At 43.2% G+C, this 13,595-nt stretch overlaps 1 protein-coding gene across 9 annotated transcripts in view; it reads right to left on the reverse strand.

The window, feature by feature from the left end:
- Nucleotides 1–13,595, reverse strand: part of MROH8 (maestro heat like repeat family member 8) — a 60,559-nt gene that overhangs the window by 34,151 nt on the left and 12,813 nt on the right. For 8 of the 9 annotated variants that reach the window (XR_010405836.1, XR_010405835.1, XR_010405837.1 and 5 more), the window contains exons 5-8: nt 9,147–9,226; nt 8,234–8,378; nt 5,348–5,443; nt 3,800–3,904 (exon numbers count right to left, since the gene is read on the reverse strand). Coding sequence is in view for 6 of the 9 variants with exons in the window: in XM_064573142.1 (XP_064429212.1) it covers nt 3,800–3,904; nt 5,348–5,443; nt 8,234–8,378; nt 9,147–9,226 (426 nt within the window). In the remaining 3 variants the exon portion in view is untranslated. The remainder of the gene's footprint in view (nt 1–3,799; nt 3,905–5,347; nt 5,444–8,233; nt 8,379–9,146; nt 9,227–13,595) is intronic. The other variant, XM_064573141.1, reaches the window with a different exon arrangement.

Here is a 13,595-nt window from a genome sequence, read left to right on the forward strand (position 1 = left end):
AGTGTCTGCCTTCTACTCAGGTCATGATCCCAGTGTCCTGGGATCAAGCTCCACATAGGACACTGTGCATAGCAGGGAGCCTGCTTCTCCCTCTCCCTCTGCGCTGCTCCCCCTGCTTGTGCTCTGCCTCTCTGTCAAATAAGTAAATAAAATCTTTTAAAAAAATGAAGAAAAAAAAAAGATGTTCTTTCTAGTACTGTTTTTAAAGGCCACATATTGGAAATCATTGCCCAATAGTAAAGAGAACTATGGTACAACCACTCTATGAATAAACCATTAGGAATCAAGTATCCTAGGAATTTATAAAAAGGTGGGAAAATGTGCTAGTCTGCTAAGTGAAAAAGCTGGATGCGAAGTTGAGGTGCACAATTTAATACAATTAAAAAAATTTGTTTAGGGGCGCCTGGGTGGCTCAGTCGTTAAGCATCTGCCTTTGGCTCAGGTCATGATCCCAGGATCCTGGGATCGAGCCCCACGTCGGGCTCCCTGCTCAGTGGGAAGCCTGCTTCTCCCTCTCCCTCTCCCCCTGCTTGTGATCCTGCTCTCCCTGTGTCTCTCTCTGTCGGATAAATAAATAAAAATCTTTTAAAAAAATTTATTGATATTTTGCCTTATTATGGAAAAAATATAATTTAAAATAAATAATGAAAAAAGTAAATTAAAAAAGTAAAAAGTAAATCAACAAAGACAAGTTAGAAAATGAAAGTAGCAAAAATAAATGTTATGAATTTGGTTAGCATGCAGAATGCATAATCATTTGCTCAAGGTAGGCCACAGAGCTAGGCTCGGAACTTTCTCAGGGCTAATGTGGAGGTACACACTATGTCCCATATAATATGATTCACACTGCCCTTAAGATCAGCAGCAAATACCCATGCAGAGGAAGCACAACTGTTCCTGGGATTCACTGAAGCAAAGAGAAATTTCTTCTGCGGCTCTTTAGAAAAATGGACTGAGATATTGTGAAGAGCAGCCTGTTTCACCTCTTTACAGTCAACACAGCAACACCTGCACAAAGCTGTGCCATGTCTTCCATTCACTGACATAACCATTCATCCCATCAAGAGGACTGAGCGTCACTTATGAACTGGGAACGGTTATGAGAACGACACTTCTGGCCACAGCACTGTGACTGACATGGGGGATACAAGCTGTGGACAAAAGACAACATCCCTGGTCATGGAGGTGATATTCTAGTTGCAGGAACACAAAATAGCAAAGAAATAAAACGTATTATATACTAAATGGTCAAAAACGCTGTGGTGAGAAAAGAATGCACAGAAAAAAGACAGGAATTGCTGTTTTAGAATGACGAGGGAAGACCTCACTAATGTTGAAATGAGGGATGGAGCCACATAGAGATCTGGGAGACAAGCATTCCCAGGCAGAGAGAATAGCAAATAAGAGCAAAAGAAATAGGAGGTAGATGAGGTAGATGGTACAGCAACTTAGAGAATATTGTAAGGATTTTGGATTTTTTCTGTGTGAAATGGGAAGCCATTAGAGAGTTTTGAACAGAGAAGGGACATGAGCTGACTCACATTTATTGAATCTCCTATGTGACATATTCTGTGCTAGGCACCGGGGATGTTATGGTGAACAAGACAAGCATAACCACCCATGGAATTTACAATCTCTAAGAGAAAAACAGACAATAAGTCAATAAAGAAACAATCAAACAAGATAACCTCATCCTAAGAAGCCCTAGGAAGGAAAGAGAGTGATAAGACAGAGCGTAAGCATAGATCTATTTGTAAGCAAAGGCCTTTTTGAGGTGGAAGCATTTGAACTAAGCACTAAAGAATGAGGAGGAGTTAGCTATGTGAAGAGTTGGGGAAGGTCATTCCAAGCAGAGGAAGTAGTAAGTGCAAAGGCCATGAGGCAGGAAGAGCTTTATATGGTAAGGAATAGAAAGGAGGCCAGTGTCGCTGGAGTACGTCAGGGAGTGCAAGGAGGAAGGCAGGAACTAGATCATACAAGATCTTGTATTCTAGGAACCGCTGGAAATCATTGGAGCAAAAGAGTGACATGGGTTTCAAGATGATAACTCTGGCCACATGTGGAGAACTAAAAGGAACTAAAGTGCACACTCATGCACAAACGTTCTCAGAAGGAATAAATAAAATTGTGAATACTGACTATCTCTGGATGATAAGAACAACTCAATTAAGTTGATTTAAGAAAAGCTATGGGCCTTCCAGAAAGCTCCAGAAGACTACATCACACAAAATTCTGCCTACTGCTTTCCAGATGTTCACAGACTCCAATGGCACCTAGGTTTAGCACCCTTATATTATCAGTTCTCCCTAGGAAGAAAACTCTAAGGAAGATCTTCAGGGCCTAGAGAGAGATTGTGTATAAGAGGGAGTCATGTGAAACTCTTCTTTAGTCTGCAGCCAACATTAGAGGTGGAAGAATGTAGAAGGAAGAACAATGTGATGATGGAATAATAGGGTAGTCAGTGATGGCTAGAAGTTACTTGTTTTCATTGACTAAAGAGAGAAAAAAGGAAGTAGCATAGTTTGAGGGACTGAATTTACTTCAGTAAGGAGGTGGAAAGTTTAGATGTACTTCCAATGGGAGAAATGAGAAAGTTAGTGGGATGCCATCCTTTTTTTTAATTTTTATTTTTTATAGATTTTATTTATTTATTTGACAGAGAGAGAGACAGTGAGAGAGGGAACACAAGCAGGGGGAGAGGGAGAAGCAGACTCCCCGCTGAGCAGGAAGCCCGATGCGGGGCTTGATCCCAGGACCTCGGATCATGACCTGAGCCGAAGGCAGACGCTTAACTGACTGAGCCACCCAGGCGCCCTGATGTCATCCTTTTAATAAGCATGACTGTTAGAATATTCATATCAAGGACAAATTCCCTTAAGGAAAATTAGCATTAGGACCTAGAATTCCTACCCCACAAACTTTTCTTCCAATTCTACCTTATTATGCAGACTGGAGAAATGATGGCTGGAAAACAGGAGAAGCTCTAGTGCCTGGAAGATCTACTAGGAAAGAGGAAAGAGATTCACAGATGAAGAAAGGAGTAGATAGAGGAAGGAGGACCTTGGTTTTGAGGAACTCCTTTCAGAACGTATGCGGGAGCATTCAGAAGAACTGAGAAGTGAGAGAGTGAAAGAGACAAATGAGAGGATTTATTTATTTATTTGTTTGTTTTTTAAAGATTTTATTTATTTATTTGACAGACAGAGACACAGCGAGAGAGGGACCATGAGCAGGGGGAGTGGGAGAGGGAGAAGCAGGCTTCCCGCAGAGCAGGGAGCCCGATGTGGGGCTCGATCCCAGAACCCCGGGATCATGACCTGAGCCGAAGGCAGATGCTTAATGACTGAGCCACCCAGGCGCCCCCAAATGAGAGGACTTAAAAGAGAAGCCACAGAACCTTTCTCTGTGAGATGCTGGGAGATATTTAAATTGATTTATTTACATTTGCTGCTGGACTTTATTACTTGAAATGTAACACTGCAGAGAGTCTAAGTCACTGTGGACCATCAGATATTTTCAGGTCACACTTATTCCTTTCTTCCTTCATTCAAAAAGATTTACTGTATTGTTATGTTCCAGCTGTTGTGTTAAGCAACAGGGATGCAAGATTAATAAACATAGTACCTAGCCTCAAACTGCTCAAATTTTAGAGGGGCAGACATGTGAATAATGCTAAGTGCTATGGTATTACATGGGGCATCAACTGAATCATCAGTTCAGGGTCATACACTGGAGGGGAAATAGGCAGTAATAGGATGGCTTTGGATCCTTCTTCCTGTGTGACTGAAGGGCTGCTTACCTTCAGGCTGAGATGTCTGGATAAGCACTTTAGTACTTGAGCCATGCTGGCTGTGGCCCGTTCCCGCTCATGGTCTTTGGTTGATTGTAACCAGGGGTCCATTTGCTGTGAAAAATAAAGGAAGCCTAAATGGTTTACCAGGAAGATTTGGGATAACACCTTTATTCTGCTTTGAACAAAACGTGGAGAGAGAAGGTTCACAGGTCACTACTATATCGAAAACGTCTTCCTAAATGATAAGCCAGTTTGGGTAGGAAATGAAAGTGGTGGGAAGGCAAATAAGGCATAAAGATTTGGGATCAGGTGGGCTGGCTTCCAAAGAGGCTTACTTTCTAGATTTATTTTCCCTTCATCCCACTTTCTTCAATTATTTATCCTATTCTCTTCCGTTGGAAGGAAAGAAAATCAATGTCATGCTATTAAAAAACTCTGAGGATGGAGAAATTGCATCTGCCTGTAACAGTCAGGGAGGGATTCCTGGAGAAGATAACATTCACCAGTAGGAGCTTCATAAAAAAGGTGACATTTTATGGCCCCATGTGGCCAAAAAAAAAAAAAAAAAGAGGTGGGATTTTCAGTAGAAGAAACAACTTGAATTAAGCTGCCAACACAGGAAAGTACAAGGCACAACTGGATAAAGGGGAGAAACCCAGTCTGGCTGGAGTGTTGATGTACAAATAGAAGAGGAATGAGAAATAATGTTAAGGTCAGTTGTGGCAAAGATAAATGTCCATCTACACTTAGGCACAGATGATTAATAGTTTAAAGGGTTATTCCTTTCTGGGATATCTGCATCTTAAAAAGGGGCAAGAAAGTAAGACGCTTGAACTGCAGTGAATGCACTCCAATGAACAAATCCCTAATGATAGAATGGCATATGCTGGAATGGGTACAGGTGGGGACAGGCGGTTATTAATGACCTTGAATCCTGCCTGGTAGGCACCTGCCTATTTACTCACTCATGAGGTGCCTCTGTTCTCTGGTCACTGATTGAAACCATTCTATGGTAGTAAGCAATAGCAATTTAAGGAATAATAATAGTAACCATTAAACCACTAACTGAAGGCCATTTATTCAATATTCACCATAATTATTACCTCAATTTAAAAGTGAAGAAATAAGACTCTGAGAGATTACATTCTTTGCTGAATTTATAACCCATGAATGGCACAGAGTCAGAATTTGAAGCCAAGTCTGATGCAAAATTGACAGCTGATACTCTCAACTACTTTGCTATTCTTTTTTTAAAGATATATTTATTTATTTTAGAGAGAGAGAGAAGTGTGTGCAAGTGGGGGGAGGGGCAGAGGGAGAGGGAGAGAATCTCAAGCAGACTCCCTGCTGAGCATGGAGCCTGACCAGGGGCTCGATCTCACAACCCCGAGATCATGACCTGAGCTGAAATCAAGAGTCAGACACTTAACCAACTCTGCCACCCAGGCACCCCTCTGCTATCTCTTAAAACTTAATCCTTCCACATTTTCTTCTTCCACTTTCACCAGTTAATAGAAATAGTTTCTCCTTCTCTCTGGGGGATATCCAATTTACCTTAAAAATGGTGTCAAGATTTTCCAAATGTGGGTCTTCTACTACCAAACTCTGGAGCATCTCAGAGAATGCTTGAAACGTCTGCCTGTAGAGACACTGAAAAGGCTCAGGATCAGTGATGCCCCCACCCCCACCATGAAGTTCCCCAACACTGTACACTTTTTTTTTTTGCTTCTACACAGAAGTTTATTTTTTCTTCTTTCCAAGTTTTTATTTAAATTCCTGTTAGTTAGGGGCGCCTGGGTGGCTCAGTCGGTTAAGCGTCTGCCTTCGGCTCAGGTCATGATCTCAGGGTCCTGGGATCAAGCCCCACATCAGGCTCCCTGCTCAGCGGGGAGCCTGCTTCTCCCTCTCCCTCTGCTGCTCCCCCTGCTTGTGCTCTCTCTCTCTTTCTGTCAAATAAATAAGTAAAATCATTAAAACAATTAAAAACAAACAAAAAATAAGGTGTTTAAAAAATAAATTCCTGTTAGTTAAGAGTGTAATACTACTTTAAGGTGTAGAATTTAGTGATTCATCACTTACGTACAACACCTGGGGCTCTATAGTTAAGCGTCTGTTTCTTGGTTTTCCTCTCTCTCCCCACCATGTTCATTTGTTTTGTTTCTTAAATTCCACATAAGAGTGAAATCATATGGTATTTGTCTTTCTCTGCCTGGCTTATTTCACTTAGCATAATACTCTCTAGCTCGATCCATGTCTTTGCAAATGGCAAGATGTCATCCTTTTTATGGCTGAGTAATATTCCATTGTGTATATATATGCACCCCATCTTCTTTTTTTTTTATTTAAGATTTTGTTTATTTATTTGACAGAGAGTACAAGCAGGGGGAGCAGTCAGAGGGAGAGGGAGAAGCAGACTTCCCACCGAGCAGAGAGCCCGATGCGGGGCTCGATCCCAGGACCCTGGGATCATGACCTGAGCCGAAGGCAGACGCTTAACGACTGAGCCACCCCGGCGCCCCACACCACATCTTCTTTATCCATTCATCAGTCAACGAACGTGTGGGCTCTTCCCATAATTTGGCCACTGATGATAGTGAGGCTGTAAACATCAGGGTGCATGTATCCCTTTGATTTAGTATTTTTGTTTCCTTTGGGTAAATACCCAGTAGTGCAATTCCTGGATCATAGGGTAGCTCTGTTTTTAACCTTTTGAGGAACCTCCATACTGTTTTCCAGAGTGGTTGCACCAGCTTGCATCTCCACCAAGTACAATATACACTTTTAAGGCTCTTATCTTGAGACTTTACTCAAAGGCACGGAACCAGTGTGAAAGTACTGGTAGGCGGTTTGTGAGCTGAGGTGAAACAATATATTCATTTTCTTTTTTTTTTCTTTCAGGTTTTATTTTTAAGTAATCTCTACACCCACCGTGGGACTCAAGCTTACAACCCACAGATCAAGAGTCACATGTGCCACCCACTGAGCCAGCCAGGTGCCCTGCAATACATTCATTTTAAATGGACATCTCAGCATTACTGGGAACTGCATTTGGGAAATTAGTTAGGATCATCAAGATAGCTTCAAAATTTGACTTGTGACTCTTTCTGACATCTTGAAACAGAAGGGAATAAAGTCCCCTTTGGAAACTGCTTTACCAACCAGCTTACTAGCTGCAGGAGAAAATCAAGGCCTTTGCATTTCCTCTTCTCTCTGCTTGAAAGCTTCTCCTCCAGAGATATCCAGCTCCTCTTTGCAACTGTCACTTCATCAGGAAGACTTTCCCTGACCACCCTACGTAAAAAAGCCCCTGTGCCTCCCAACCACAGTACTCTTTATCCTCCTCTTTCCCTGTTCAATATTTTTTTAAAGATTTTTTTATTTGAGAGAGAGAGAGAAAGCGTGCGTGTGAGCAGGGGGAGGGGCAGAGGGAGGCAGAGAGAGAGAATATCCATGATGAGCAGGAGCCTGACACAGGGCTGGATCCCAGGACCCTGAGATCATGACCTGAGCCAAAATCAAGAGTCAGACGCTTAACCAACTGAGCCACCCAGGCACCCCTGTTCTATTTTTTTCATAGCACTTATTACCACCTGATACATTTATCAGCAGTTTTATCTCTACACTAGGATATAAGCTCCCCAGATGAGAGAGTGTACTGCTGTATTTCTGTTGCCTCTCATGATGCTTAGCATATGGTAACTCTAAAATCTGCTACGTATATGAACACTCTCATCTTATTTTAAAGCCAAAAGCAAGGAAGGAAGGAATGAAGGGAAAAAGAAAGAAGACAAAATAAAGAGGGGGGTACCTGGTGGTGGCTCAGTCGGTTAAGCATCTGACTCTTGATTTGGGCTCAGGTCATGATCACAGGGTCATGGGATGGAGCCCCATGTCAGGCTCAGTATACAGTCTGCTTGTCCCTCTTCTTCTGCCCCTCCCCCCACTTTTGCGTGTGCATGTTCTCTCTCTCTCTCAAATAAATAGGTAAAAATCTTAAAAAAAAAAAAAAAGAGAGAGGGGCACCTGGGTGGTGCAGTTTGGTTTCAGCTCTTGGTTTCAGCTCAGGTTGTGATCTCATGGTCATGAGATTGAGCCCCACACTGGGCTCCATGCTCAGTGCAGAGTCAGCTTGAGATTCTCTCTCCCTCTCCCTCTTGTGCTCTCTCTCTCTAAAAGAAAGAAAGGAAGGAAGGAAGGAAGGAAGGAAGGAAGGAAGGAAGGAAGGAAGGAAGGAAGGAAGGAAGAAAGGAAAGAAGGAAGGAAAGAAAGAAAAAGAAAAAATAAAGAGGGGGGAAAAGCTATTTAATTTAACTGCTTATTTTATTCACCAGACTTGGCTGAAATGATTTTTGGCTAGTTTCAAAAAATCAAATGCACTCTCAAAGAGCCATGATCAGCTGACCTATGGATGGCAAGTTATTAAACCAAAGCAGGAGTTACCTCTGTGTTGTAGGACCCACTTGGCATGATTTCCTGCAGCTGGATAAGAGTCGTTACGGAGGGCAGAGTGATTATACTTTTTGTAATAAGACTGAACAAATCAGCTCCATCTTCAGAGCCAAATAGCAAGTGGACACCTTGGTAGCTAAGAAAAGACAGTTTAGGAATAGTAAGCTGGGAAGACTTTGATTTGACAGTGGTAAGCAGGGGTCGAAGTAACCCAGGAGGAATGAGTGGACTAGCTGGTGTATAATTCTGGTGGAAGAGACAAAGGGCATGCTTGTTAGCCTGTTTAGACAAATCTTACAAAAGGCTGAAGGAAGAGTTTCAGGGCTCAGAGCCTCCATCCTTGTTCCCTGTCCCTCCCCGCCTTCCCAAGAGGGTACTGGAATGATATCCTTCCAGGCTTTCCTCCAGTTTAACTACGGAGGAAAGCCTGCTATAGTCTAACATGTAAACCATGATTTTCCAAAGGATGTTCTGCTGAATGTTTGTTAGAGGAATGGTGGATGGAACCAAGTTAAAAATCGTTTTAACTATAGGATTTCTTGGGGCCTTTAATAAGTTAGTGTGCCATACAAATCTCCAAGAAAGATAAACAGCAGGCAGCCCTTCCAAATTTCTTGGACTGTGGAACTCTACTGTCATGAAGCACACACGAGAGTAACTTTCCACTGAATATACTTTGGACAAAACTGAACTCCAAAGAGGTTCCAATAAGGTCTTTCAGATATGATGGTGGCATATATGAAATCAAATTTCTTACACAGAAAACATGGATTTGGCTTCCCCTTCCCTATATAAATAGTTTGCAAAAGTTAAAAGTATGGAACGTGTCAGTTGGCTCTGGTCTTGGCCCTGACCGAGAAAGCAGGACATGTGTAAGGGGCAGGGGGCAGCATGTGGGTGTCACCTGAGGTCAGCGATGGTGACAAAGACCTCCTGGAGCACAGAGCTCAAGAGAGAATGCACAGGCTCCTCTTCTACCAGCATCTGCAATGAGAGGGCAAGAACTTTTTTATTATTATTTTTAAAGATTTTATTTATTTATTTGACAGAGAGAGACACAGCGAGAGAGGGAACACAAGCAGGGGGAGTGGGAGAGGGAGAGGCAGGTTCCCGCGGAGCAGGGAGCCCGATGCACGGCTCGATCCCAGGATCCTGGGATCACGACCTGAGCCGGAGGCAGACGCATAACGACTGAGCCACCCAGGCGCCCCGAGGGCAAGAACTTTAAAACAGAGTCAAGAACTTGCCAAGTCCTTGGGCTAGACGATCAAAGATGTAGATGGCCTGCAAGAACCACAGCAGGGACTTCATCCTGCTCTTGGCTCCACAGGACCGGCAGCAGGACAGTGGCCAGGCCAGGAGTTTATGCTCTGGAGCCAGAGCCTGAGGCCTGGCGCTGCCTCTTATTAGCTGTTTGAGTGGACACAAGTGATTTACCCTGCCCCTCCCCGCCCCGTACCTCAGTTTCCTCTTTGTAAAGTGAGGCAACTGTACTCTTTACCATCCCAAGGCGGTTGTGAACACTAATGAGCTAATTCATAATTCCTAGTAGCCCTTGAGAACTCTTAGCATCTGTTACTCATTATTTTTACTACTTGTGATTATTTCCAGTTTAGGCATCCTAACTCCTCTTTCTACCAAACAGCAATCTCTACTATAGTGTCTAATATTACTATGTGACTTGTCCTAGAAAAGGAATAGCTTTCCAAATTCCAAATTGGCAGAGTTTGGAAAGCTGCCTTGCTTTGCTGGAAAAATCTGTAGAGTGACAGAGAGGAAAAAAGAGGCTCTGGAGCTAGACAGCACCTGGGTTTGCACACTGGCTCTGCCTCTCTCTCCCCGTGTGACCCAGAATGTAGCATTTAACTTCCCCGGGCCCCAGTTTCCTGATCTGTATGGGGGAAAAGAGAAACATCTCAGGGAGTTAATAAAAAGAGCAAACGTAAATGGTTGTAGTGGAAGCCTTCCTGGGCTGTCTACCCAGCCTCTCTGGAAAATGCCCCTGGTCCCAGAATGGGCACCTCACAGCCATGCTTCCGCTAAATCATTCTGTCCCACTAACCACACCTTATCCAGACAGGAGTAGATTCTTTTTCTCAGCACTCTGGAACTGAGACCAAGAGCCTCAATCTTATTTCTGGCTGGCCTACTAAAAAGAGAAAATTTAAAATTTGGGAGCACTGTGCCCTGTGGACAAGGTAACAGAGAGAGCCAATTTTGGGAAGAGAGGTGAGGGAGAGAGAGAGAAATGAAAGTATATACAAAGGAGCAAAGATGAAAGATGGAGAGAAAGTTCTGAGTATGTGACAGTTTTTTTGTTTTTTGCTTTTTTTTTCTGGCTTCATTCTCTTCTTGGAGCATGTTGCTCTTCCGGTTACAAGATTCTGGGAACGCTCAGTTATCCTAAGAACAAATCTCCCCTTTAGTGTTTCAGCTGCCTCTTGTAGATTTCTCTTTCCTGCCACCAAAAAGACTCACCAGGAACTTAGTGTCCAGGAGGCAGCGCTCAATAAATATTACTGTGTTCTCTCTCTTGCCCCTTCCTGACTTTTCTCTTTTCTTTCTCGCTTTCCAACTCTGCTCAGATCTTGCTGGTGGCCTGATGCTCTTTCTTGTTTCCTCAAGGAACTCACTTAATTTTACGGCTTTATAGCCTGGAAGGGACAAAGCACAAGACTCTCCCTTCAGCCTCCCAGGGCTCTACTCCCCCAAATCTGGCTCTACTCCCCCAAATCTAGCTATCTCACGGGCATCACCACTAAGAGCATAGCTACATCCTGGCAATTTGGTGTGAAAAAGTGAGTTCATTATCTTCCTCCTCCAAAGGACACACCTTCCCAGCCTTCAGTTGTTGTCAGTGGTGCTCTTTCCCAGGGCTCATAAAAGAGGTGACTTACAATTTCTTTTTCTCCTTTATTCATTTCCCGCATCCAATCAATCATGATGATGGCCACTGTCTGCGCTGCACAGTTCCGGACTCCCCATCCCTACAGCCACTCGCCTCACATGTGGATGAAGGCAGTGTCTCTTAGCTAAGCCACCAGGCCTGCAATTCCTTTTTTCAATCAGTTAGGTATGAAAGGCTTATTATTTATTCACAATTATGCTAACTGCAATGGGGAATTCAGAAGTGAGAGGCTATGTTTTGTTTGTCAAGTATTTGCGTAGTAGGAACCTCTTGGGGTGACTATCCAGATTACAGCAATCATCCCTTCTCTGGGAATGGCCTCCAATACACAGAGAGGGATGACCAGAAGTCATGCCCTTACTATATGATGCTGCCCCCAAACATGCCTAGTTGATGAAGGAGTGGAAAACAGACCCAGTCTGGGCCAATCAGATTCTTTCTTCCAGAATCTGGAATTTTTGAATGACAGACACAGATTGGGAGCGGCTGAAGGTCTGGTCATCATGATAGGAGAACAAACACCGCCTTTGAGACCCCAGGAGTTGTCCTGGAACATCCTCTTCTGGAGGCTTGATTGTTAAAAGGCTTAGATTCTAAGGGAGATATCCCAGCATGCTGTTTTTTCTTTTTTAACTAAGTGAGCCAGAGTTGATTTTTATTGCTCTCTCCAAGAAGAATCTTAACCAATCTTAACAAAATGAGACATTTTGGGCGCCTGGGTGGCTCAGTTGGTTAAGCGACTGCCTTGGGCTCAGGTCATGATCCTGGAGTCCCGGGATCGAGTCCCGCATCGGGCTCCCTGCTCGGCAGGGAGCCTGCTTCTGCCCCTGACCCTCCCCCCTCTCATGTGTTCTCTCTCATTCTCTCTCTCTCAAATAAATAAAATCTTTAAAAAACAAAACAAAACAAAACAAAAACAAAATGAGACATTTTGTCTCAAAGGCCTTAATGAAAGCCAGACAGATATTACTATCTCCATTTTCCAGGTGGAGCTAGAGGTTCAGAGAAGCTAAGCGATTTGTCTCAGATCACACAGGTTGTGCTTGACAGCGCTGGTACTAGAAACTGTGTCTTCTAATTCCTAAAATAGCTCCCTTTCTTCTTCACCGTTCTGCTTCAGGGAGCTCACACTCTCACCAGTACAACTGGGCAGTCTTCTCATGTTAGTTCAGTCTACTGTGAACTATCCATCCTCCGAAATCCTTCAGCATTTATTATCCATAACACTGAAGAGTCTTCCTGAAACGTCATTCTCATCTACTGCCTGCCTCATGGCTCAAGTGATCCAGTGCCTGTTCAATGCTGAGTGTAACTTTATTTACCAAACGACACAGTAGTAGTAGGATTTTGTGGAGGACCCCAGGTGCAGAATTAGGGTGGACCCCCAAGCGCAAGTCTGACATCATTAAGATTCTAGTATCGCAGGTCATAGCGCTCATGTCTGCTGTGGAGTACCAACAGCATCTAAAAAGCACCTCCACTGCCATTCTGCCTTGACATAGCCAGGTAGTCATTTGCCGATCAAACCCCTACCCCCTGGTCCCTTCTGTCTACCCAATCCAGCACATCCTTCCAGGCTTAGATCAGGAGATCTATCTGGATTAATTTCATGCCAATCTTGTCATCTTTACTCCATATCCTAGTTGCCATTGCATTTCTTCTTTTCTATTGAAGTTCTCAACAGAATTTTTATAGCTTTTTTGACTTTGAGGTAAGACACACAACAAACCGTACATATTTAAAGTGTATAGTTTGAAGATTTTTGACTTAGGTATACATTCACCACAAGATAATGAACATATGGATCACTCCAAAAAGTTTGTTTGTGTAAACTTTGTAATTTCTCACTCCTGTTCCTCCCCATTCTACTCCTATTTTCAGGTAACCACTGATCTGATGTCACTTTATACAAGTTTGTATTTTCTGGAATTTTATTTAAATAGAATCATATGATCTATATCTTCTTTGTCTGGCTTCTTTCACACAGCATGATTATGTTGAGATTCATTCAAGTTGTAGCATGTATCAATAGCTCATTCTTTTTTGTTTGTTTCTTAAGAGAGAGAGTGTGTATGTGCACGTACGTATGTGCAAGCAGGGCGGGAGTGTGGAGGGGCAGAGGGAGAGAGAATCTTAAGCAAGCTCCACAATCAGTGCAGAGCCCAACACGGGGTTTGATCTCATGACCCTGAGATCATGACCTGAGCTGAAACAAGTCAGACACTTAACCGACTGAGCCACCCAGGCACCCGTGTTCATTCCTTTTTACTGCTGGGTAGTATTCCATTATAAGGATATACCACAATTTATTTATCCATTCATCTGTTGATGGACATTTGGGTGTTTTAGCTGTTACATATAGAGCTTCTATGGACATTTGTGTACATGTTTTTGTTTGACATATGCTTCATTTTACCTAGGAGTAGAACTGCAGGGTCATATGGA

The sequence above is a fragment of the Mirounga angustirostris genome, unplaced genomic scaffold, assembly GCF_029215605.1.
Source record: "Mirounga angustirostris isolate CCGP_5_RB_7025 unplaced genomic scaffold, mMirAng1.0.hap1 SCAF_10, whole genome shotgun sequence".
In the NCBI taxonomy this organism is placed as follows: Eukaryota; Metazoa; Chordata; class Mammalia; order Carnivora; family Phocidae; genus Mirounga; species Mirounga angustirostris.